At 40.8% G+C, this 23,528-nt stretch overlaps 2 protein-coding genes across 3 annotated transcripts in view; both read right to left on the reverse strand.

The window, feature by feature from the left end:
* The window catches only part of LOC104952183 (transcription factor SPT20 homolog), a 15,699-nt gene extending 4,677 nt beyond the window's left edge, over positions 1-11,022 (reverse strand). The window contains exons 1-2 of the mRNA XM_010778952.1: positions 10,925-11,022; positions 5,276-6,897 (exon numbers count right to left, since the gene is read on the reverse strand). Of these exons, the coding sequence (XP_010777254.1) occupies positions 5,276-6,802 (1,527 nt within the window). The 5' untranslated portion in view covers positions 6,803-6,897; positions 10,925-11,022. The remainder of the gene's footprint in view (positions 1-5,275; positions 6,898-10,924) is intronic.
* A 1,226-nt stretch (positions 11,023-12,248) lies between these two features.
* On the reverse strand, positions 12,249-20,171 carry aktip (akt interacting protein). Of its 2 annotated transcripts, none has more exons than XM_010778949.1 (10): positions 20,026-20,171; positions 18,410-18,531; positions 16,875-17,083; positions 16,558-16,622; positions 16,350-16,450; positions 15,461-15,549; positions 14,951-15,049; positions 14,442-14,549; positions 14,260-14,320; positions 12,249-13,663 (listed from the first exon to the last, which is right to left on the reverse strand). In XM_010778949.1, the coding sequence occupies exons 2-10, from the start codon at positions 18,455-18,457 to the stop codon at positions 13,556-13,558; spliced, it is 888 nt and encodes a 295-aa protein (XP_010777251.1). In that variant the 5' UTR covers positions 18,458-18,531; positions 20,026-20,171; the 3' UTR covers positions 12,249-13,555. The 2 variants fall into 2 exon arrangements, with proteins under 2 accessions (XP_010777251.1, XP_010777250.1); XM_010778948.1 differs by having other exon boundaries at positions 18,410-18,534.
* Positions 20,172-23,528: the final 3,357 nt, after the last annotated feature.

Consider the following 23,528-nt stretch of genomic DNA (forward strand, 5'->3'; position numbering starts at 1 on the left):
GGGGAGTGTGGCTGTCGTGGTGCAGCTGTAGTGGGTTGGGGACAGGCTGAGTAAGTTTCAGTATGGATTGGTCGTAAAACTATTTTCTGATTGGTCATCTTGCGGGCATTATTTGAGAAAATGTTCCACACTGCTGGAGACAGAAACAAAAGTGGGGTGCGTTAGTCATACTGAGTCTCTGATATTAATATACATCGTGAGCGGACTGATGCCTAACATAGGGCCTGTGCAATAGAGCGGGGGGGCTGAATGCGCCGATTGCAATGGGAGCGTTGGGCGTTCAACCGAGTGAGCGAAAGGAGGGACAACGGCGAAGCGGGAAATAGACGATTAGGGTTGGAGTGTGTTATGGTAGGAAAAAATAAGGATAAAAAATGGGGGTAGTTAGGTTGAGGATGGGAAGGGTGTCAGGGGTTCCCAGTTGAGTGATACGGCTAAAGCGAGGATCAACTCCCTTAAAAAGCCATATGGGCCGTTCTACGGTTATTTGTTTTTAAATATAAAGTGGAGTTCTGCTCAGAAGAGTCAAAGGAGTAATCGGTTGTTAGAAGGAAGTCGGTGGAAGGCAAGGTCATGAGCGCGAATGACGTTAAAAATGGGATGTAAGTTGTTTGCCATGAAATCGGGCACAGGCGCCGTAGCCGTAGAGCATTGCTAACATTGGGTTGATCCAGTGTGGTGGAGGGGAGCAGATTAAAAGTCAGGCGGCGAGCGATGGGGGGGTTTTGTTTTTACAAAATGGTGGTGCCGGGGCTAATGGAGGAGGTACGCCTTGCCAGCGCGGCAAGTACAGCCGATGGGCACAAGTTGTGAGCGCAAGTGGGGGCGAACTGCCGTTTGTTTTGCAGCACCGGCGTTGCGGCGTGACAGTTGCACAGAACGTTCATATAGCGAATTATTGTAGGGAGGGGAAGGATAGCAACGTGTGTTGGGGTGTCACCGATGAACGGGGGAAGGAAAGACTGGGAGAGCCTTAACACCCGGGCAGTATGGATATTTATTTAAAGACGGCAAGTATGCCGTAAAAGGTAACTTGCGGAGAGAACGTAGGGAATGGCCATACACCGGGTACACGGATTCGGACCGAAAACACCCAGTTACCTGGTGGCGGTACGGTATGGTCCGCGTACCGAAGAGTCAGGATCCGGGTTCCGAGTTGAGCCGGGAGAGAAAGGAAAAAACAAGAAAGAAAGAATGTTAGAGGAAAAGAAAGAATGAGGCCGGCACAAAATTCGAGATTGCATAATCGTTTTCTTCATAATTGTATGATTTTCATGTTGTATCAATACTAGGAAAGGTAAAAGGCCGACAAATGAACTGTGAGGATTGTTTCCTCTCAGCCAGTGAAGGCAAATGTGATTTTAGAAGATGAGATTTGTTTGTTGTGGCATATGCCGAGATCCATGACCTTATTCTGATATTCATCTTGTTCTGCTAGTCCGAAATCCTCAGGTTTAACATTAATCCGAGATATATATACGGTGCTATAACCGTCTGTTGGCATTGACAAAATGTGCTATTCACGCGCACACCTGATGGCGGGGCGTGTTAGAAAAAAAGCTTCCAATAATCGGTTTTCTCATATTTTATGTATGTTTCACCTGGTTTGTTCAGTACTAAGGGCTCAAGCAAGTCCCACAAATTACTCCGCCATGGAAGAGGAGCTTAGCATACAAGGTTAACAGCATGTCAAAGATCGAATATAGATCAAATTGTGGAACTTCTTGGACCCTTTAGTACTGAACCAAACAATGACAACATACCATTTAAAAAATATGACAGAAACCGATTATGGAATATCTTTTCTAACACCCGCCATCAGCTTTGCCGCGTCAATAGCACATCTTGTCAATGCAAACAGACCGTTATAGCACCGTTATAATTACCGTAATGTTAAACCTGAGATTCGACTAGAGAACAAATAAATAGTAGAATAAAGGTCATGAGATCTCGGCATTGCACAAACAAACAAATCTCATCTTTAAAATCAACATTTGCCTTCACTGGTGAGAGAAAACAAATCCCATCACAGTTCATTTGTGGGACTTTTACCTTTCTAGTATTGAACAAACAATGAAAAATACATACAATATGAAGAAAAACGATTATGCAATCTAATTTATAACACCGGCCATTTTTTTTTTTAACATATTTTTTTTTTTTTTAAAGTATCGAAACCGGATCTGATTTCGGTACGGCATACCGTAGCCACCAGTAACTGGTATTTCGGTAATACCGGATACCGGTATGCATCCCTAGTTATATCCGAAGTTATTTTTACAGGCATATTGGTTAATAAATATATACCGGGTGTTAAGTCTCAAGTCTTTCTTCATGTTCATGGTGACAACAGTTGCTATCTTCTACAAAATGTATATGAACGTTTGTGCACTACGAGAAAAGCAGTGGGGCAAAAGGCAGTCAGCCCCACTTGGCATCAAACTTGTGCCATCGGCTTTATTGGGCATGGCAAGGGCTACCTTCACATTAGCGGCACACCATTTTAAAACTGTGACCCAGCCCCTGACTTTAAATTGTATAATAATGATCAACAATAGTAGCATGTTAGGTAGGGCTGTGCGATTATGGCAAAAATCATAATCACAATTATTTTGGTCAATAATTGATATCACGATTATTAAAAACGATTATCCATTTACTTTGAAAACATCCATTTATTATTAAAAAAATAGTGAACCGTATGTTTTTAAGAGTTGATTACCCTGAACTTTAAGTATAATTCAACTGGAAAAAAATAAATAATAATAACTACATTTTTATTTATTTTTTAAATAAAAATAATAATCGTTTATTTCGATTACGTTGTTTTCGTAATCGTTGAAAGCCAAAATCGTAATCGCGATTAAAATACGATTAATTGCACAGCCCTAATGTTAGGCATCATCCAGATGTATATTAATATCAGAGACTCAGTATGACTAACACCCCACTTTTGTTTGTCTCCAGCAGGTGGACATTTTCCAAATATGCCCCAGATGACCATTCAGAAAATAGTTTTACGACAAATCCATACTGAATTAACTAAGTAAAACCATACAGTGACCAGGCAGACAAATTACCACGAAAGTCCCAGTCACTGATTTGCAACCTCGCCCACACTGGTTTATTTCAAACTACACAGAGATCCAACAGATGTCAGTCTTGAGGTCCTGACTCCCCCCGGGCATTATGACTGTCTGCTGACTCAAATAGAAAGTAAGCATTACCAGCTCAGAAGGGTCTCACTAGAGCTTGATTGCCTTTAAGTTTCAACTGCTTCCAAAGAGAAAGCCCTTCGCGGTCCTTAAATGATGCTGCAATGATTCACGGGACAGGCTCGATATTCCACACACACACACACACACACACACACACACACACACATCTGTTCATTTGATTTTAAATCCTTTGCCACAGGGCGTAAGACATTCTCTTAACTCTATTTAACTTTTGAATTTTGAACCACATGGGACCACTATTCCATCTTGAACCCTGGGAGCATATCAATCCCAAATCCTAATTAGCCGCATTCACTGCGGGGGAGTGAAGAGCGGCCAGCTAGCCCCTGATGCCTTGCCTGTTCAGCAAACACACTATCAGCAGGCTCTTCACACATCAGTGCACATGAATAGCACAGTCAGCCTGTAAGCATCAACACGGGGCTGGATGTTGACACAGACAGGGAGAGGCTCGTTCGCATGGCTGTGGTTCATGGCCCCATTTCAATTGAGGGCCTTTGCTGATGGGCAAATGGTCTGACTAACCAGAGCTCATACACACAAGCCACACATTTTGTTGTCACCTGTTGGAGGAGAGCAGCCAGCACTCAGCACACAAGTTGTGTTTTTGCTCGTGGGCATAGGTTTGGTTTCAGAAGGAAGACACCGTTTGGAGAGTTTTAAAATGAGTCACTGAAACTGTCACTGCAAAATGGTAATCATTCATGTGTTCACTATACAAGGGAACATTAAGTGAAGCTACAGAGAAGGTTGGTTTGGGGAAATAACGGCAACAACACTCCTTTGGTGTCAGTGGAAATTAGAAAGACTGTCAGGGGTGGGTCATGGAAAACAAAGTGTGTACTTTTTCCCCATTACATGATTCTAGTTTGAGATAATCTGTTTCGACTTCACTCTACTGAATTTGCTTAATTGTTGTTTTTATGGGGGGAACTAACCCATCAGGAATAAAGGAATACATGGATTTGTTGAAATGTATGTCCTTTTCATGGGAAGCGTGCAAACAATGATGAAGTGTCTGTTGCTTATGCTGCTGGTCATGTGTCCCCCGTAGGCCAGGAGACTGTGTGGATGCTGCTACGTTACCAGCCAACTGAGGTCCAGGAACCGCCTGCAGCCTGTTACAGCCAGCTAATGCTTTCTCCCAACCTCCCCCTCTGCTCGTCTTTCCCCTCTCATGCTCTTCCTCGCTGTCTCTGTCCCTTCCTTTCTTTCGTAACCTCTCCTTTTTCCATGAACTAGTGCTCTCTCCATCTCTGAAACCCCCTCCCCCTCCCCCAAGTGCTAACCACTCTCCTCCACCACACTCTTTTCTTTCTGCACGCTCTCTCACATGTTTACGTGCACACACACACACAGTAACACAGAATGTGGCTGCTACCACAACAGTGTGCAGCTTCCCCCACACTCCAGCGAGGCAGTATGCGAGTGCCTCTGGCCTGCCCTGACCCACATCTTGATATAGCCCTAAGTATGCTTACAGCTAAGTCCTGAAGACACTCCTGCCACTCTTAGCCTAATCAGGCCTGACCTGCTGTCGCCGCACTGGGCAGATAGACAGGCCGCGTTGGACGGACCATTATCATATTCAGAAGGCTTTCAGATGGCCTTAGGTACCGCCTCTTCACCTTCCCCCTCTGCACCACTGATTGCAGGTTTCCAACAAAACATGCACATTTTGTATCTGGGATAGTTGGTTAAACATTACACAAGCGGCTAGATTCAATGCCACGCTACACCGGGAAGACCCCATATATTCTCTTAAAGCAAAGAAATGATTGCCTTAGTAAAGCAGATATGTGCAGATATGAGATGCTATTCATTTTAACTTTACTCTTATCAATCTACACTGAGAAGAGAATTGGGGTAAAGGACAGCGTGCTTAGGATGAATAGACATACATCCTAGGGCAGAAACAGTATTACACCAGGAGGGATGCTCTTCTACAGTGTGGCTGAATTATACTTTCTTTGATGTGCTTAAACCGGCAATAAATGCTTAATAAGAACCAAACAACAACAACAACAAGTGATTACCTTTTCTTCCTCGTACTCAACATGTGGTTTCTTGTGCTTACGTCCCCTCTCCTGGCGGGAATCGGCCCAGGAATGGTTGGATTCATCCTGTTGGCTTAGAGCCGCCTCCAGCTGGGGCAGTAGGTCAGGCAGCAGGTCAGGAGGCTCAAGGCCCTCCAAGTCTCCATCCTGAGCCTGTGGTGGTTGGAGATTGTCACCCAAGGCTTGATATCCATTAGTGTTGATGGCCCCGCAGCTCTGAGGCTGCTCAGAGGGCAACTGGCTGGCCAGGCTAGGGTAGCAGATCATAGACTCGCCAAACATCTCAGATGACCCGCAGTTTCCCTGGGTTTCTCCAGAGCACCGTAAGGCCCGGAAAGGACATTCCTCTCCCAGGCTTACTGGGGTCCTCATAACTGCAGTTGATGGGAATGGACATACTGTCCCTGAGAGCTCAGGCACTGTAGTAGAGAGGGAGGCAGGGGGGGTGGTGGTGGCCATAGACACTGAGTCTGTGGACAAAGACTGCTGACTGAGACTGGGTATTTCTGGCTCTCCAGGGTAGGCAGGGTACTGAGCAGCCTGGTAAGCAGTGGGCAGGGACTGAACCCTGGATGATGAATGCATGGGGAATGGCAGGTTAGGGTCTTCTGGTCCTAGGCCCCCCCTTGTAAATTGGTAGCTTCCCTGCAGCTGCTGAGGTTGCAAGCAAGTTCCACTCAGAGAAGCGTTTTGACCCTCCATGTAAGGCTTAGCCCTTGGATGAAACCTTGGTCCTCCTACAGCAGTTTGGTGCTGAGCCTGCTGCTGGGCATGGTGAACCTGCTGCTGACTTTGTGATTGACCTCCTTGGTGAAAAGGAAAATGTTGCTGCTGTAGGGACATTGCATGGGTGTTGATTTGTTGGTGCTGGTTCAGCAGCTGTTGCTGATGACTTTGCTGTTGTTGCAGCTGTTGCTGCTGCATTCTGTGCTGCTGTTGCTCCTGTTGTTGATGACATGGGTGGTGTTGCTGATGCTGTGTTTGTTGTTGTCTGACATGGAGTTGCTGGTTGTGCAGTTGCTGTTGCTGTTGCTGCTGATGACAAAGCTGTTGCTGCTGTTGAGTTAATGGGTGGTACATTTTTCCATTCTGGTCTTGGTTGCCCCACATGGGACTGCTGCTGATACAGAACAGCCCATTAGATTGAGGTACTTGGCTTCTGGCAGCATTGTGATACTGGCCATGTGGGTCTGCAATCATGCCGCCGCCACCTCCTCCACCGTTACCTGTGGCCCCAGAACCAGAAAACGCTTGACTCATTGGATTCGGTGCCTTAATGCCAATGTAATGACCCATCTGCTGACTGTACGCGGGCATGGCTTGTTGGGTAGTAACTGGTGGCATCATGTCCTGGTGCTTCACTGGGTCTAGAGGCTCCACTTGGAGGGGCTCAAAGTCAGCAGTGAGATTTAGCTCATCCACAAGTGATGGAGCTGAGGAGAAGCCATCCTCCTCCAGCTCTTCCAAACCTCCAACAAAGAGGCTGGGGTCATTGAAGAAGTCCATGGCGGAGCCCGGAGGGTAACAGGAAACTCCACTGGATCCAAGCTGGTTCCAATGAGCCTCACTGTGAGCTACAGCATGTCCGTTAAATGGTGTACCTTTCCAAAAACAGAGAGGAGAAAACATTTAATACTGACATGTATGACGCAAATTAACAATGTTTAGTCCGAGATGACCTGACAGTATTTTCCTCCAGCAAATCTCCCTTTATCATCCATTTCAGCATCAGTGATACATGCTTGTAGAATTTAGACGGGAATGAATGCCCATCTAGTGTCACAAAACGCACTTGAGAAAGCAGCTAATAGCTAGGTCAGAAATGTCTGGGGATAATTTGGTACCATTAATTACCCATCAGCACTGCCTTTCATGTATGCAGCAAAGCAGCTGGTGCAAACCAACCGCCCGTCACCAGCAGGTGCCTCTTCCTGTACCACCTCCCATTTCACACACATACTTACCTCAACCCCCCACCACCACAACCAATGAAGCTGCCTTCTACAGCTACTGCAGAGCGTGTGGGAGGTGCAGACAGCTGATAGAATTTCAACAGCTAGGGAAGGACGAGGTTCTTTGAGTGTGTGTTCTGCAACCACAGACCAGCAGAAGATGACAGAAGCTTACCCAAATCAGTCATTATATATGCTGACTTGATATGCACACAGGCAGGCACACAGAAGCACAACGCTATTTCTTCAGAGGCCTAACTTGTTGAGATACTTTGGTTTTTATATTTTTCAAATGACAGGCTAAATAATGGTTGAGTGCAAAATGATATCATTGTACTACTGTACTCTTTTAAATAAACTGGGTGTTGGTCACAGTTTATTCTATCCATAACTATGCCAGCCTGAACTACTTCAAGTGTGAAATGTAATCAAAGTCGCAATAAATCACTTAAAAAATATATTTTGTTGTCTGGCAACAGAGATGTAATCGTACAATCTGCAAGCAAGTTTGAAAATGATAATATTGTCAGGAGTCTCCCATTTGACGAACAGAAGAACCATGCCTGAGTAATTACACTGAATTATGACTAATTGGCCACTTTCCAACATGTGGGTTAGGCATTAGAAGGTGATATTGACTGTGTGTAAAGTCACTAACATTGCTCAATATATTTGCAACCCAAGGTTATTTATTCCAGCAATCCATTTAGAGTGTGAGAGTGTTTCAAATGACTCAAACCCTCACCCAAACATGAAGACTAAACCAATGCTAAATCTTAAAGGTGGGGTAGGTAAGTTTGAGAAACCGGCTCGAGATACACTTTTTGTTATATTCCATGGAATGCTCTTAACATCCCGATAGCAATGAATATCTGAAGTGCTTTGACAGAAAAATCCATAAAAAAATTCATCTGTGGAAGCCGTAGCGCTTTAAAAAGCACGACCAATCATCTGAGCCGGCCCGGCTAAAATAACTGGATGGCCTACCTGCCTGTCAGCCTTCCATCTGTGCACAAACTGATCTCGTGGCCTCATTGGTCATGTGCGCGTTCGTGTGTGTTGGAGGAGGGGCTCTGTAAGGAAGTAGCAGATTTCTTCCGGCTGTGTTTTTTCAAATTCTCGCGAGCTGGTTTCTCCAAAATGACCTACCCCACCTTTAAACTAAAGAAACAGAAGTGTAAGAAAATGGTCTATCAATTCCAATGCTTACATCTTCCTCTATGGATTCTATCACTTTACCCACCAACCACTTCACAGGTCCCAATACAAATCAGTTCACAAAGACATTAGGCCTGCATTGTCAATGTGGGTTGTGCGTCCACATTTCAGTTTCACTTTATTGCTTTTGTTTACCATCATGCTTTTCGGAGAATCATGCGACAGTCCTCAAATGACACATTTCTGCATGTTTAATTAGTCAAGCTTCTTTGGACTTCTTTCTCTTCATAGTCATCATACTGATCATTCGTCTCACACTGTAAGCGGAAGGCATGTGAAATCTCTGTCTGGGATGAAAGACAATACTGAGGACTTCAAAGAGGAAAATGGGTGTAATGTTCACATCCTCACAATTGAAGCACAACAGAAAACTTTCCCTAGATACTAAATGATTATTGAATCATGTCAGAACTGAAAATATTTGCGCCCAAATACTTTCTGATGATTAAAATAATACTACTACATTATCATTTGGGATCACATGGCAATAAATCAAATGTGCTTCTTCTTTAATGAACTGGAAAAACATGTGGTTAGAATTAAACTAATTTGTGTAATTTGAAATTATTTCCAAAACATTGGTGACATTCAAAGTAAGTCTGAGACAAAACACATGTTGAAAAGCGAATCAGTCAATTACTCATATTCTATTCATTAAGCCCAACATCAATATTTAAGTAAGCAGTTCATTTACAGCAGAAGCTGTAAAGCGGTACGCATGACAACTGTAGTGAAATGGGTTCAAAAATATCCGAGTTTGTTTAACCTTTCCCATCTGCAAAGAATCACTGCAGAATATCCCAGAGGCTGCTAAACAAAACCCAGCTAACCTTAAAACACCCTCAATCTGACCCCATGACCTGTCACTTCCTAAACTTTGCCTTACAGCTGTTTCCTTCACAATTGCGATGTTATAAGCAGCATACAGGCACGTGCAACTCAGGCCTTATATCAACAAAACTTTGCACATAACTGTCCCAGGTCACCAATTAATCATGAAACTACAAATGTCAACGTAAGCCATTTATTAGCCACATATTACTTATGAATTAGATAGGAATATTTGAGTAGGCAACCTAAAGGCATTCTAATGCAGAAGCTTATAACACAGAATAGAGCAAATGTATTTTGTAAACCTCAATATGGCATGGGGTAAAATGGTGTTACTGTGTATCACTCAAAAATGCAGTGGTTCAAAATGTGTGTAGGCAACATAGTTGAATACAAAATGTAAAACTCACAATGTTTAAATTGTTACAATAGTCTTTAAAATATATTTTATTATAGAACTATTTGTTGCTCCTTTCTTTGGAAAAACCAACCTAGTCTTATGTTTGTGTCTTTGTATGCACCATTTACAACAAAGGTGTAAACCTACGTGGTAATAAAACCAATTATGATTTGAAGGGAATTTCAAATTAACTAAGAAGTTGTGAATTACAGAAAACTTGATTATTGTGAAAAACCAAAAAATGGCGACCATGTTATCCAAATGTCCATGTGCAAAGTTAGCCATGTTGGGAAGAAAGTGACTGAAGACGAAATTATTGTGTAGGCCTAATTAAGTCTCTTTCAAATGTTTTAAATGGTACCATTTAACACCCAGGAACACTTTGTCGTGTTTTAAAAGCTTAGCTAAGTTTGATAAGGAGTCTGTGTTTCATCCAACAGACACCGGGCTCACCTCTGAAGTCACCTCATCTTCTTCATCTTCTTCAGCCCAGCAATGGCTCCAGCTCTGACTGTGTTTGATAAGCCAACGAGGCGGCAATGTGTTGCGCTTCTTTGGGCAAAACTGCTTACATTAACACTAAATGGGACTTTTTATTTTAGAAATTGCTAGCCGGCGGACTGTTGAGTTGCTCGCACGTGGCGTTAGCCAAACCTCCACTTTGGAAAAGCACAGGATTCAAAAAGGTGTCGTGACGCTCCCACACTGAGGAAGAGGAAGAGGAGGGGGAGGAGGAGGGGGAGGAGGAGGAGGAGGAGGGAATGGATGGAGAGGTCGACCGTGATGGTGTCCATGATAATTCAACTCGTTTTTTTTTATCCTTAACTATCTTTTTTTCCCCCTTTGCGAGTGGAAATGTCGACGTTTTAGCGTTGTTAACAGTCCACATATAAGTGGTCGCTGTCAGTTCAGGACCACCATGAGCAAAAGGAACCCCGGAGGACTACTTTACAGCGACGCGCATTAACATTTAACCCAAAAAACTACGAGAAAGTACCAAGAAATGTGCTGTTTAGCATGCAAACTAACAGGAAACTAAGTGTTTGGCAAGTAATGGAGTTATTAGTACCGGGAAGATACGCACTGACACACAAGGCGTTGTGTCATCAGACAGCTGAGGCGAGGCACTGACTGTCAGCTATTTGACAGCTTATTTTCTGAATGAAATTGAACCCCTCGAGGAAGAAACCTCTCTGAGAAATCACACGAACAAGTGTTGTTTCTTACCTGAAATGGACCCCAAAAGACAACTCCAGTCGCCAATGTAGAGAGTGTGTTTTCGGCCAACTTGTGACTGTGTTGTTAGTTGTACTCCTGCTGGCGACCACGGCGCAGCGGCTCTCCACCGCTGCTGCTGCTGACGTGCCTGTGATAACATGCATTTGCATATTAGTAACCTCCTCTCTGATTGGTCCACGGGCGATTTGGCACTTTTTCACCTTTCTGTTTGCAATTAAAAAGCGGTTCCAGCCTCACTCACGTTTTGGTAGGGTCCAGCTCCAAATCAGCCGCAGAAAGTGTTTGATTAAATCATGGTTTCACGCGTAAAGTCCCTATGTTGACAGAGTGCATAAGATGGCCGCGTCCAAGCCAGAGCGAATCAGGAGAGGTTTTACTTTCGCACATGCACCGGACCACTCTTCAACGCAAGAATGACAGCTGCTCTCCACTGTGGGACAATACCGATCTCTAGTGGCTGACTGAGAGGCATGCTTCTCTAAATCAGAATCAGAATCAAAATCGATTTTATTACCAAGTAGGTTTACACATACAAGGAATTTGCTTTGGTGTAAATGGTATATACAAAGAAACAGAAAGGAGCAAAACATGTTTTTATTATAAAAAAATACAAAATTATTCATAATAATTTGATCGAATATATGTTATCATCAAAAACATGTGTGCACAGTATAATACAGAAAATACTTGTCCTGACTTTGCCAGTGACCCTAGTCATTCTGTAATGAGTTCTCTGTTTGGCCCACTGTGTATTTGAGTTTGAAACCCCTGCCCTAAACCATTCAATGCTTTATAAACCAGCAGCAGTATTTTTTAAATCAATTATTTGACAGATGAGAGCCAGTGTTAAGCCCTCAGAACTGCAGTGATACGTAGTCTATGGTAGTGACACATCTGCTGACCATACACTGGCTTGGCTTGTTGGCTTACTGGTGGCATCATGTCCTGATGTACCTTTTTTTTTTAAGGTAATTGTGAGATATGGTTGAACATGATTCTGTGACAGGAGTGACAAACTGATTTTAGTAGATTAAGATCATGTACTGCGTTGAAAAAAATAAAAATAAATTGTACATAGCCCCCTCCACCACAATGATCAGAGCATGATTGAGTGATTTGTATATGAATAGCATCTGATTGGGAGTTTGTCACTAATGCAGGGAAAAAAAACTTTTACAAACAAGATATTAATTTCCAGAAAGCTCTGTAAAAGATATGTGCTCTGCATCACCTTCTTTACATACAGACAAGTAAAACATGTATGATGATCCCTCCCAATGTGCGATACCTCCAACAACAAAATCAAGACTTCGTTTTTTTACAATTTTATTGATTTCAGAGAAAAGCATTTTAAACCCATATCTATGTAGTAATGTGTTTTACAAACTGGAGTCCATATTGAACACATCACAACTCACACGTTTGAAGATGCCGTCAGCCAAAATGTCAGTGCGTGGAGTTCACTGACATTTGGTTACACCCTTTCCTTACGCAGACGCTATAAATAGATCAGTTCGTAGTAAGGTCTCAGCACCATGTCGGCTTATCTTGTATAGCCACATCCTCCTTAAAAGTCCTATCCTTTTCCTACATTCTTAGCTTTCTATTATTTGCATATTGAAAGGAGCTGGGCAATATTACCAAAATTGAAGCAAGAGCCCTCTACAGATGAAGACATGAAATAATAATAATAATTTGTCCGACACAACAGAAATCGTGTTATCTTGTAGTTGGGACAGAATACCAATATGTATGTATCCTTTTCCTTCATGTGGGAATCTGGTGGGACATAGGCAGTAACTTATTTATTCTTATGACAATGATCTGTTAGGAAGCTTAACATTCGCAAAGAAAACCCAAAGAAAATCCAAGCAGAAAGATCTCTAAATGCTCATCACAGCATCCATTATTTACACACCACACCTTTAATAACCAACAGCCAAAAAGGTACATAAAACATTCAAAAATCAGACAAAAAATAAAATACATGAGCTTACTTTATCTAGCATCTCATTTCAAACCCATAGGTGGCCTGCTCTGCTTTATATATTTATATATTAGGAAACTATGTAGGACAATTGTTTACACAGTGGGATTAAGAAGAAATCAATATCCAATAAGAAACAATTATAAAACATATCGTGTAGATCTAATTGGGTGACAGGAGGGGTGGTAATTAGGGCATTTCATTCACACAGCTGTGACTGACAACATTCCAAGTCTGACAAATAAACAGTCCTGAGCCAGTGGAGTCCACTCTACTTTAACGCTTTACTCGTACTTTTCAGCTCCTTTTTGGGACAGTATGTTGTATCGCCTAGCCCAACATGTGCATGGATCTGAAAATCTAAAAATGAGAAAGCTCTTTGATTGCATCGCAGCCTAAAATGATGTTGCCGAGACATCCATTTGCCATCGTCGATTTACATATAATACAAACTTTGTTTCCTTATTCTAAAGCCGTTTGAGGAGATGCCTACGAAGCTTTTGAAGCCGAGCAATAACGTGGAGGTTTAACAGAAAGTTCTCCCAACTGTCGCGAGGATCCAGTTCCCTTGAACAGCAGAGGTAAGCCGGTGGCGTGGCATCTCATGCGTGTGGCTCCCTCTGGTGGCAGCTTCAGCTCGGAGGAGGACCGTCGTCTTTGCTGAAGGGCTGCGTGGAGCCGGGCTTCACCCAGGACAGACCCGACACCTGCGCGCCCTTGTGGTGATCGTCAGGCCGTCTCTACGGGGACAAAGGCAGATGAGCAGTTAAGGAACAGCTTGAACAATCCAAATCTAAAATCGGCTCTCCACTTTGAATATAGTATGTCATATTTGACTTTATCCTCACATATTTATATTTTGTGTAAATATTGTCTTTATTTTTGTATTTGTTACAATAGCTTTTATAATACTACTCCTTTTTGCTATGTATTATTCTTTCTGTGTCTTTGTATGCACCATTTATACCAATGCAAATTCCTTTTATGTGTTTGTATTTGGTTAAAAAAAAAAAATGCTCAGACTGCACTCTTCAAATCCCAATCAAAACAAAAAGTCTAAGACCGAAAGAGGTTTTTTTTTTTTAAGGCCCCAAACCTTCCTGCTTTTCCAGAATGTATTTAAAAACATTTGATTTGTATACTTCTGCTCCTCTTGCAGAATATACTGTTATTCCAATGTTGATTTCTAAATATCTTTTCTAATATTTTTATGAATGTTCTTGTTTTATTTGAGCTTTTTTTTTTTTTTTAAATGTTAAATTGTTTTGTAAACCCATTTCAAATTGCCCTTGTGTAAAATGCTCTATAGATAAATAAACCTAGAAAGAATACTTACTTTATGTGTGAACATCCGCTCTTTTGCTTCCTCGTGAACAGCTGGGTTCCATGGAGAAAAGCTAAGTAAACAAGAGTGGCGCTGTGAGTGAGAGCATTTCACACACACACACACACACACACACACACACACACACACACACACACACACACACACACACACACACACACACACACACACACCTTATTGCGTAGGGATCATCTATCTTGGTCTGGTCGAAAAGATGACTGTTGCATAGTTTTACACTATCCACCACTTTGCTTTTGAATAACTGCACATCCTTTTCATATCTGAAATCAAAAGTAAAAACACGTTGTGAGATATTGGTTTGAACTAATATCTCAAAGGAATCTAAAGGCTGGAAGGCTAGAAAAAAAATTAAATATTATCATAAACTGGGTAATTCCTCGTCCCTTTTTTAAGATTAAAGATAATAAATGTTTCAAATTATTTGTGAATTACATGTAAACAATATTTATTACATTTCTGTCTTATTTCACTTAATAGAGAATACAAAAAAAATAGTGATGGATTCGCTAAACAAAAAAGGCAGATATTGTATAGTGTAAAACTTTTAAAAATAAATCCTCTGATGTGTCCCACGCACTACTGAGTCAGTGACGCTTTTTGATGGTTCAACTCTTACTTAAGAATAAAAAAGGATATATAATAAATGAGCTTGGACACTCACAGCACGGCTGCCTCTGGGTTGAGGGGTTCTGTGGTGTTGATCTTGTAGAAAATGGTACGTGCGTACATCAGGACTTGCCAGATGTGGTTGTGATTCCGTCTACGAAAACAAAACATTAGCAGTTTTAGTCAGGAAATACGAATGCTTTTTTAATGTGATGAATCTAAGAAAACATAACGGTTAATACTGCACTATTACAGAGTAGCTCAAACTAAAACTGACATGTTTTGTAATTTGTATTTTCTTCTCAAAAGATGGTTTCTTTTCAGCCTAATTCTGTTTGGGCCAAAGGATGACTCTTCAGGCAGCTAAATAAGCTTAAACCTTAACCAGAGTTAATTTCCCAATAGACAAACTGACAAAGCCTGGCTGTCAGCGGGGGGTTAAGGTAGTGTGTGAGGGGGATGGCATTTAGTAAAGCAGAATGAATCATTTATTATTCACTAAAACATTTATGTATGAAGAAGAAAGGTGAGTTAATTGCATCGACATAAAGAGGACAGAGCGTACCTCCATTTGGTAAAAGCTCTCCTGACATCCAGCTCTCCAGACACGGGGTCAACGAGAGGATGGAAGACTGGGATGTCAAAAACTAATTTCTGGAACAAAACAAGGAGAGGTTTTTTAAAAAACAAATGGGATGACTATTCTGCAATACGGAGGCATGCTATACAGATCATTAGTCAGAGTATATGAAGGAATCCTGAAGTCAAATGTAAAACCTTTTAAGACCTTTTTTTAAGACCCTTTCCATACATTTTAAGACCTCATCGCCACTTGGAGTTCTAACCGGTTACCTTGGCGACACACTTCACCTCACATTTACTATATACAGTATTGATTGTCCTTCCTCCTTATCTTCCAACCATTTGGACGCAGACTTGCATTTCCCCATAACGATGTTGTTTAACAACCGGCGTAAACGGACCTTCGCGCTATCAAGCAGTGAGCGTGCGATGTCCTGTTCAGATGACGTCAAATCCAACGGGATGCCATAAATAAACTACACAGAATCACACTACACACCTACGCAATGATTACATTCAGGCAGACTGTAGAATACAACCTCTTTGGACAATTTATATACTTATTGATACAAGCTACAAAATGAAATACCTTGGAAAATGCTGTTTAATAGCCTTAATTTTCGCTAAATTGATTTATCAACTTGTAATACTTTTTAAGACCCCGCGGAGACCCTGTTAGTCAACAGTCAGTTATTTTTATTGTATCCATAACATTGACTACAACTGAGCACTTTCTCATATGACCTTTAAAATCATCACCAAATGCTAAAATCTCATATGATCGGATGCACAAAATAACACTTTTCCTTACATTTCAATGGTTTTTGTGTGTTTGTAGCAGAAAACAAATAATACAAGTATAGTACACTTACAGGACACTCTCCATCTGGATAGTTATCTGGAATATACACAGTGAATTTGAAGACTCCATCCTGGTACAAGCCATGTCTGATGAAGATGACCCCAAACCACACTAAACAGTGAGAGACAATTTGATTTTAGTTGCACGTATTGAATCCAAAAGTAGCCACATTGTATTAATGTATATATGTAACACACATTAAGTACAGAGAGTCTTACTTAGGGCTGATTTGTAGGATGGCTGGACATAAATACCAGGGAGTTTCTGCTTAATCACTAGTGTGCTGCAGGTCACATGGCAGGAAGTCAGAATGTAAAACAGAGAGAGAAAGGTCAATGGAAATTCATTTCTTCTTATGTACCAAACTGAAATGATACTTTGAACCCAATTCAGTAGAGACAACAGTTTAGTGTTTTAAAATCTAGTGTTGTCAGCATATTTTACGGATTATAGAAAAATAAAAAACACAATATCAGTTCCAAGTGAATAACACGAACACACTGAACTTTAATTAAAAAAGTAGTCCATTACTTACAACTCAGCCAGCAGAGAGTACTCCAAATAAAATGGGCCATATGACGCGTGTGTGCCATTGGCTGACTGGGTGGGGGTGCCCATTGACACAGGCTTTGTGATGGGTGCTGCATTCTTAGGGATGGGTGGAAGCTGCTTTTTGCCAAAGGGCAGCCGGGCTGGGCTGGATCTCTGCTCCACGTGCCCGCTGTGTTCCTCACCGTCAGCTCTCTGTTGTCGAGTGAAAACATGAGAGGAATCTCAAAACATCAGCTGGGAAAAATCTACAGTAAACATAGCTATATGAAAAAGCTAAAGAAGGTAAAGTCTGAAAACCTGAGTAGAGAAGGCTACTGCTTATGAGCCATTATGCAATCTCAAGAGTAGGCCTGGGGTAGAAACCGTGTACTGTGACCAACCTGTTAGGTTACACTGCCCATCTGCTCTGCAGCTTATCAGGAAGCAGCATCTAGACAAGGGCCAGCACGTTGGAGTACAGAGCTGTCATTGTATCTTACTGATTCTGATGAGAGAAGCTACAGTACCATTGTACACATTGAGGGCACAGCAGCACGATTACATTACATTTAGCTGACGCTTTTATCCAAAGCAACTTACAATAAGTGCATTCGACCAAGAAGATACAAACTTGAAGAAAACAGAATCATATAAGTACACCAGGTTTCATAGAGCCGGCACATTTCAAGTGCTACTCGATGCCAGAAATGCATCAGGAAGCTACGCTGCTGATGACTTCCACAAGTATTTCAGGAATGTTTGCAGTGACTTGGGACAGATTTAGCCTGCACATTCAATGAAGTCCGACTTGACTACATAATGTACAAATGTAACTGTGACTAGGTAGAAGGAAATGAACTCACACCCATGCTCAAAGCACATTGTTGGCCTCCTCCCTACCTGAGCCGGGTTACACCAGCTAAAGAGTACCTCTCCTACCCTTTGTTTGTGGTAATTCAGTCTAGGGCTACCCAAATGTAAAACTGGACACAAGTAATGCTTACTCTAAATATACACAGAGAGAGAGTGGATTATAGTCAATACAGTTTTCAGTTCATACTTGATTTTAAATAAAAAAGCAAATTTCCAAAAGGGAATGATGTCTTTCCTAAAACAAGTATGATGAGTATGAGTCTAGTCTAGTTGAAGACCACACCCTCTACTGAATTATGAAGAAATCCAGTTAACTGAGACACTGAAAACATGTGGAGACGGGTTCAGGAATGAAAACCTCTATCGCATAAAAAAGTACTGAATTTAAAAGATTAGGCAGCTTTTTAAACTGGAAAGATAATTGAGACTGACTCATATTCTTTCCATGTTGAAATGTTTAGTGACGCTGATATTCTGGGGAGATATATGCTCAACTATATGGCATACAATTAGTCAATGTAATCTCCCCTGGTTTTTCAACATACAAACTACATATAATGGCAGAACACCTTTAAAAGACTCCTCCAACCACGTCAGCAGACATCAAATCAACTGAAGATGAATACATGTCATTTGAACATTATAACTCAATGTGTTAAACCTTACCTTACGAATTGTATTGGCAGACATGCTCCAGAAGGGGTTTAGGTTCATTACTCATTCAGAGGTTCAGATTGGTTTCCCTCTTTCTAAGTAGGTCCCACGACAAGTGCTGTCTGGGCCATGCGCTGCTGTGATGAAAGAAATACAAATGAAAACACAATGGCATAAGACAGGATGACTTGCAGTCAAATCACACAGTTTTGCACCACAACATTATTTATTTTGGAAAGACATTAAACTGATATGTATAACTGGCTTAATACTCAGTTTATTCAAGGCAGCATGCACATGTCTGTGCTTGAACTTAAGTCAGTCTGGTTTTCAAACAGGTATTATGTTAGGGACTTCTCCTACTGTTACTTTACTCTTTTAATGTTGTTCCTCGTTGAGGTGTTGTTGTTTTGTGTTACTCTTTTCTCTCTAGATTGTTATCATAGTGTTCACGTCACTGTTTGTATCCGGGTTTTACAGAATCATTTCCACAAATGTTGATTGAACTCTATCCTTAATGTTAGTATGTTATTAGTAATATAATTATGTTGGTATCCCAATTTCCTCTCTTGTTTGTAAAATAATTCTGTTTTGTTTGTTTTCCTTGTGCTAATAAAACAAATCTAAATGTCATCTAGCTAACAACATAGCAATATGGGGTGCAGCTTGACAATAAACATCACAGTACTGTAACTTTAAGTAGTGAAAGATTACAAAGTGAGAAATGTTTACAGCTAACAGTTAGGATCTGAAATGAGGGACTGTGTGGGATAGCTTAGCTTCATGCTAACTTCTTCATGATGTATGCTAACAGCTGTTTCGTTGTCGAGGTTAAGAAATCTACTTAACAAATAGTAAGGCTGAAATACTGTTACTTTACTCTTTTAATGTTGTTCCTCGTTTTGTTGTTGTTTTCTGTTACTATTTCATCTACATTTGCATCATAGTGTTCACTTTATTGTTTGTGTCAGAGTTTTTTACAGAATATTTCCCACAAATGTTGATAGTACTCTGTCTTGTTTATTTTTCTAGTTTTAATTCAAACAATCTTATATCATCTTGCTAACACCATAGACATAAATGGGTGCAGCTTGACAATTAAAGGTTACAAAGTGAGCAGTGTTTACAGCTGACACAGTTAAGATCTGAAATGAGAGATTGTTTGGGATAGCTTAGCTTCATGCTAACTGGTCTAGCTCTTGTGTCGTTGTCGACGTGACGAAAGTATATCATGTACAATTTAAAGACTGTCGTGGGCTGTCAACTCTACAGAATCGTGTTTTAATTCCATTAAAACACTGTTATCTATTTATTACGTGGCATTTCTGACAGGATTTCGTGTAATTTGCTACATTAGTGCTAACGTTAGCAAACGTAAGGACTTACGGTAGGCAATTCAACAAAATAACCAGCCAACTGACAACTGGGAATCTGACTAAAAAGTATTTTAAAGCGTACTACTGGTTCATTTTAAAGTCCACACACTGACACTGTCTCACCTGCTTTCCTTTACTCACTTGAGGTTATATATAGCATTAGCTTAAATGCTACATTTGGCAACAACAACAACTTGACTATGCCTATAATTGTAGTCCTTGTAAATATGAAACATTCGTGATGTAACTCACCGTTTTTGCTAGAAAACTGTAAAAGTCCCTTTAGCAAAGATGTTAACGTGTTTCCTGGTATAAATGTTGCATAAACTGCTCAGCTGCTCGCCATTCCTTTGGCTAAGAAGCTAACGCTAGCTAAATAATTTGACAGACACAGAAACCGGAGTTCAATCTAACGTAATGAAGGGCGTTTCGGTGCACGAGTCCGGAATCTGATTGGTCAACACGATAATCGTTATCGCATTTGGTTGGCTAAGGCGTGTGTCACGTGAAGGGGAAGCATAATTTGTTGAGGAAAAATATCTGATGGAACTACTGCTGTCAATCAAACGGTAAGAACAGTTTGTTTTGTTTTGTGTTAAGAAAGAAAGAAAGAAAGAAAGAGAGAGAGAGAAACAAACAAACAAACAAACTAAGAGTCAACTGCAAGGAATGTATCATTTTAAAAGCAGTTAGACTACTAGATTATGTTATTGATTACACTTGGGTCTCTTTCTACTATGACATGCCAAATGTCTGCTTTGAAAAACGTCTATTATTTATCGTCTATCACCCTGTGGCCACCCTGTCGTGTTGACCACGTTGTAATTCATTTGCTAAGAGAAAGCCAAATGTAATACAAAGTCTGTGTCTACTTGCATCTAGCTACCTGATCAATTCCTACCTTGCTATTTCCCTGGGATGAGCCACCCATCAAAATACTTAACTTTATCTTAAAGTCCAAAGTAGGATATCTTAGCTTTCAAATAGGTTTTTTGTTGAAAATGTAAATTATTTTAGCTTCCAGATTTGCTTTCCAAATGTTTTTTTTACAAGAGCTTTATACATAGAAGAGTCAGTCTTTCTGGTGGCACATTTAAAAAATAAAAAAAATGTTTACATATAATTTCATACTGTTCATTATCTATCTAGTTTCTTTACAGAGGTAAGTCCCCCAAAGAAAGGCACCCTGATAAACGTGAGAATAATACTCTTGTGTTACCTTCATTTGAATGTTTCGGTGTACTGCACAGCGAGAGTCCCTCGAGGGCAGACGCATCCAAGCCATCTGTGTCACACATTTCTTTAGTTTTGACCACGCTTCATTGGCAGTTCATCCCGCTGATTGATTGATTTTCTAACAATTACCCCTAATTATTTTTTCTGGGTGAGAAAAAAAAACTAATTTAATGCATGGGTGGTTGCATTAATTGGGAGGAATGACATTGTCCAAGTTTCAGAGTAAATACAAATGATTGACTCCATTATTGTTATCTGATTGTATATTGTCCCGAGTACACTTCACTGACAAAGGTAATTAGTGTCCTGCTTCTCTAGTGGGGCGCAGAACAACACAAGGTCACCATCACTCTTTTGACATGTACAAATCAAAGACCACCTCAAAACAAATAAGTTTATGCCTGCTTTGCCTTCATCGACTTTGAGATAAACTGTGTGACACAAACAAGGGTGCAAATATCCACTCCATTGCTTTCGTAATGAGTTTTTTGTCTTTGCCATTGATTCTTTATCTAATCAGCTATTGTGACCTTGTTTGGTCAAACAAATATACTAATGAATGTAATTAATGTATGGAGATTAGATTAACTAATTGAATATGTGACCCGCTGGAACTGGAGTTTCTTTTATGCTGGAAATGTTACATCAACTTTAATAGGAGGAAGGTCAAATAGTATACCCTTTCTTGGCTTTAAGTTTATTTCAATTAAATATATTTGTGTAGGAAAGATACAAAAAAAAAATCTGTGCTAAGGTGCAGCTGAGAGCTACGATAAATACAACAAATCCAGTGCACACATTTAAATAGTAAGCATCATGTCAGCATGAGATCTTTTTATATTTGCAATGTAGATCAGTGATGTTTTATCGTCTTATTGTTCCTGTCGCAAAGATTTATATAGTGTGGTTTCAGCAGCATTTTCCAGTTACATGCCGTCAGCCAGAATTCAAATGTAACATGAAATATGTTCTCCTCTGTCAGTCTATTTCTTCAGAGGATTTTAGTCCCGCTGATTCAGGTCTACAATTTGGTTTAAATGACAGTTAAAAATTACAATTGGCAGTCCCTGGTGAAACCTGTCTTGACAGCGCAGACATAAAAAAGTGGGGGAAAAATGACTTCGCGTCCAGATAATATCTAATAACAATGTTAGTTTGAATGAAGAAAGCCAAATCTAGATTCAAATGTAATATTCATTTTGGAAATATGAACAACTGGGGAGTAAAGGATACAAAAAAGACATCAGGCAAATCCTTCATATAGCAATAGTCTTTCCTTATCCCTGAGGCTATGGCCTGGCTAAAACCTCAATGCAGCAATTATTTGCTGTAATGACTGCAGTTCAAATAAGCCTGGAGATTTTATTAAACCAAATGAGAGAATCATCTGTGTATTATCACCTTGTGATTGACAGTGACAAGTGTTGGGCCGACTGGGATGTGAGCATGATGAAGAAGCTCTTGGCAAAGCTCTCGATAATGTTACCCCGATAAAGTTCCCTGGAATACCTCAGCCAACAAATGGAGAGGGAAAGCTCCACGCATATTAATTCCAATTGTCAGATCCCTCCAGTGGGGGAGAGGGGTAATCTGGCAGGCTGCCCCTTCTATTCACTGAGTGGCATTTTACACAACTAATGAAAAAGAAATCCATTGTGCTGATCATATGCATAGATTTAACTCTAATATAACGATGAAATCGAAATATTCATAATAAAAGGAAAGGTCACTCGCTGCTGCAGCTAAGCTTCCTAAGCTGCAATCTTTGCAATAGCAGTTGTCAGGTTACAGCGATAAAACAGGGAAAAAAGGGAAAGACGTGAAGTTTTAACCCCGCAGAGGCCGAGAGGTGAGACACTGCAACCAAACTACTACTTCATATTGTACATCGATCATGTATTTATCTCCCTCCTCTAACAAACAGTGCAGAGTTCGGTTCAAAGATGGATCCGAGGTCAGTCTCCTCCAGCGTCCAATGGAGAGGTTAAAGGTCAGCCACATTTGTGATTCACATAGTCCTCTCTGAGACGTGCAGTACCAAAGCTAGTGTCTACATTCTTCAGGGATTTGTCTATTCTAGTTAATAAAATACATGGAAATGTGAACAGCCGCGTCTCCTCTCTCCGGCTCTCCCATCCTGCCTATCTCCATATGTAGGTCACCTGGGCTTCTTCAGGCATATGAGCATCGGAGTACAGGGCTGGAGAGAGTCATATCTCACCTCTGAACAAGCATTATTATTGTCCGCTGCGACTTCCACGCTGAGCCCCGTCTTCATATGCATCATACATTGGCATTTATTAGTGCCATGCACTAAGTACAGGCCATGTTATTGAATTTGAATATCAGCTCCTAGCCACATTCACAGGCCATGGAAATATATTAAGATGAAGCAATCTCATTTAATAACACCCAAACTAATAAAAGGAGAGCAGATTGGAAATTAAATTTATGAATATTGCTTGGCTGCAGAAGTGATCCTAAAAAAGCCCAGCTTGGTTTGTCATATGTAGATATTT

This window comes from Notothenia coriiceps, unplaced genomic scaffold (assembly GCF_000735185.1).
Source record: "Notothenia coriiceps isolate Sejong01 unplaced genomic scaffold, NC01 NC01_scaffold00019701, whole genome shotgun sequence".
NCBI classification, from domain to species: domain Eukaryota; kingdom Metazoa; phylum Chordata; class Actinopteri; order Perciformes; family Nototheniidae; genus Notothenia; species Notothenia coriiceps.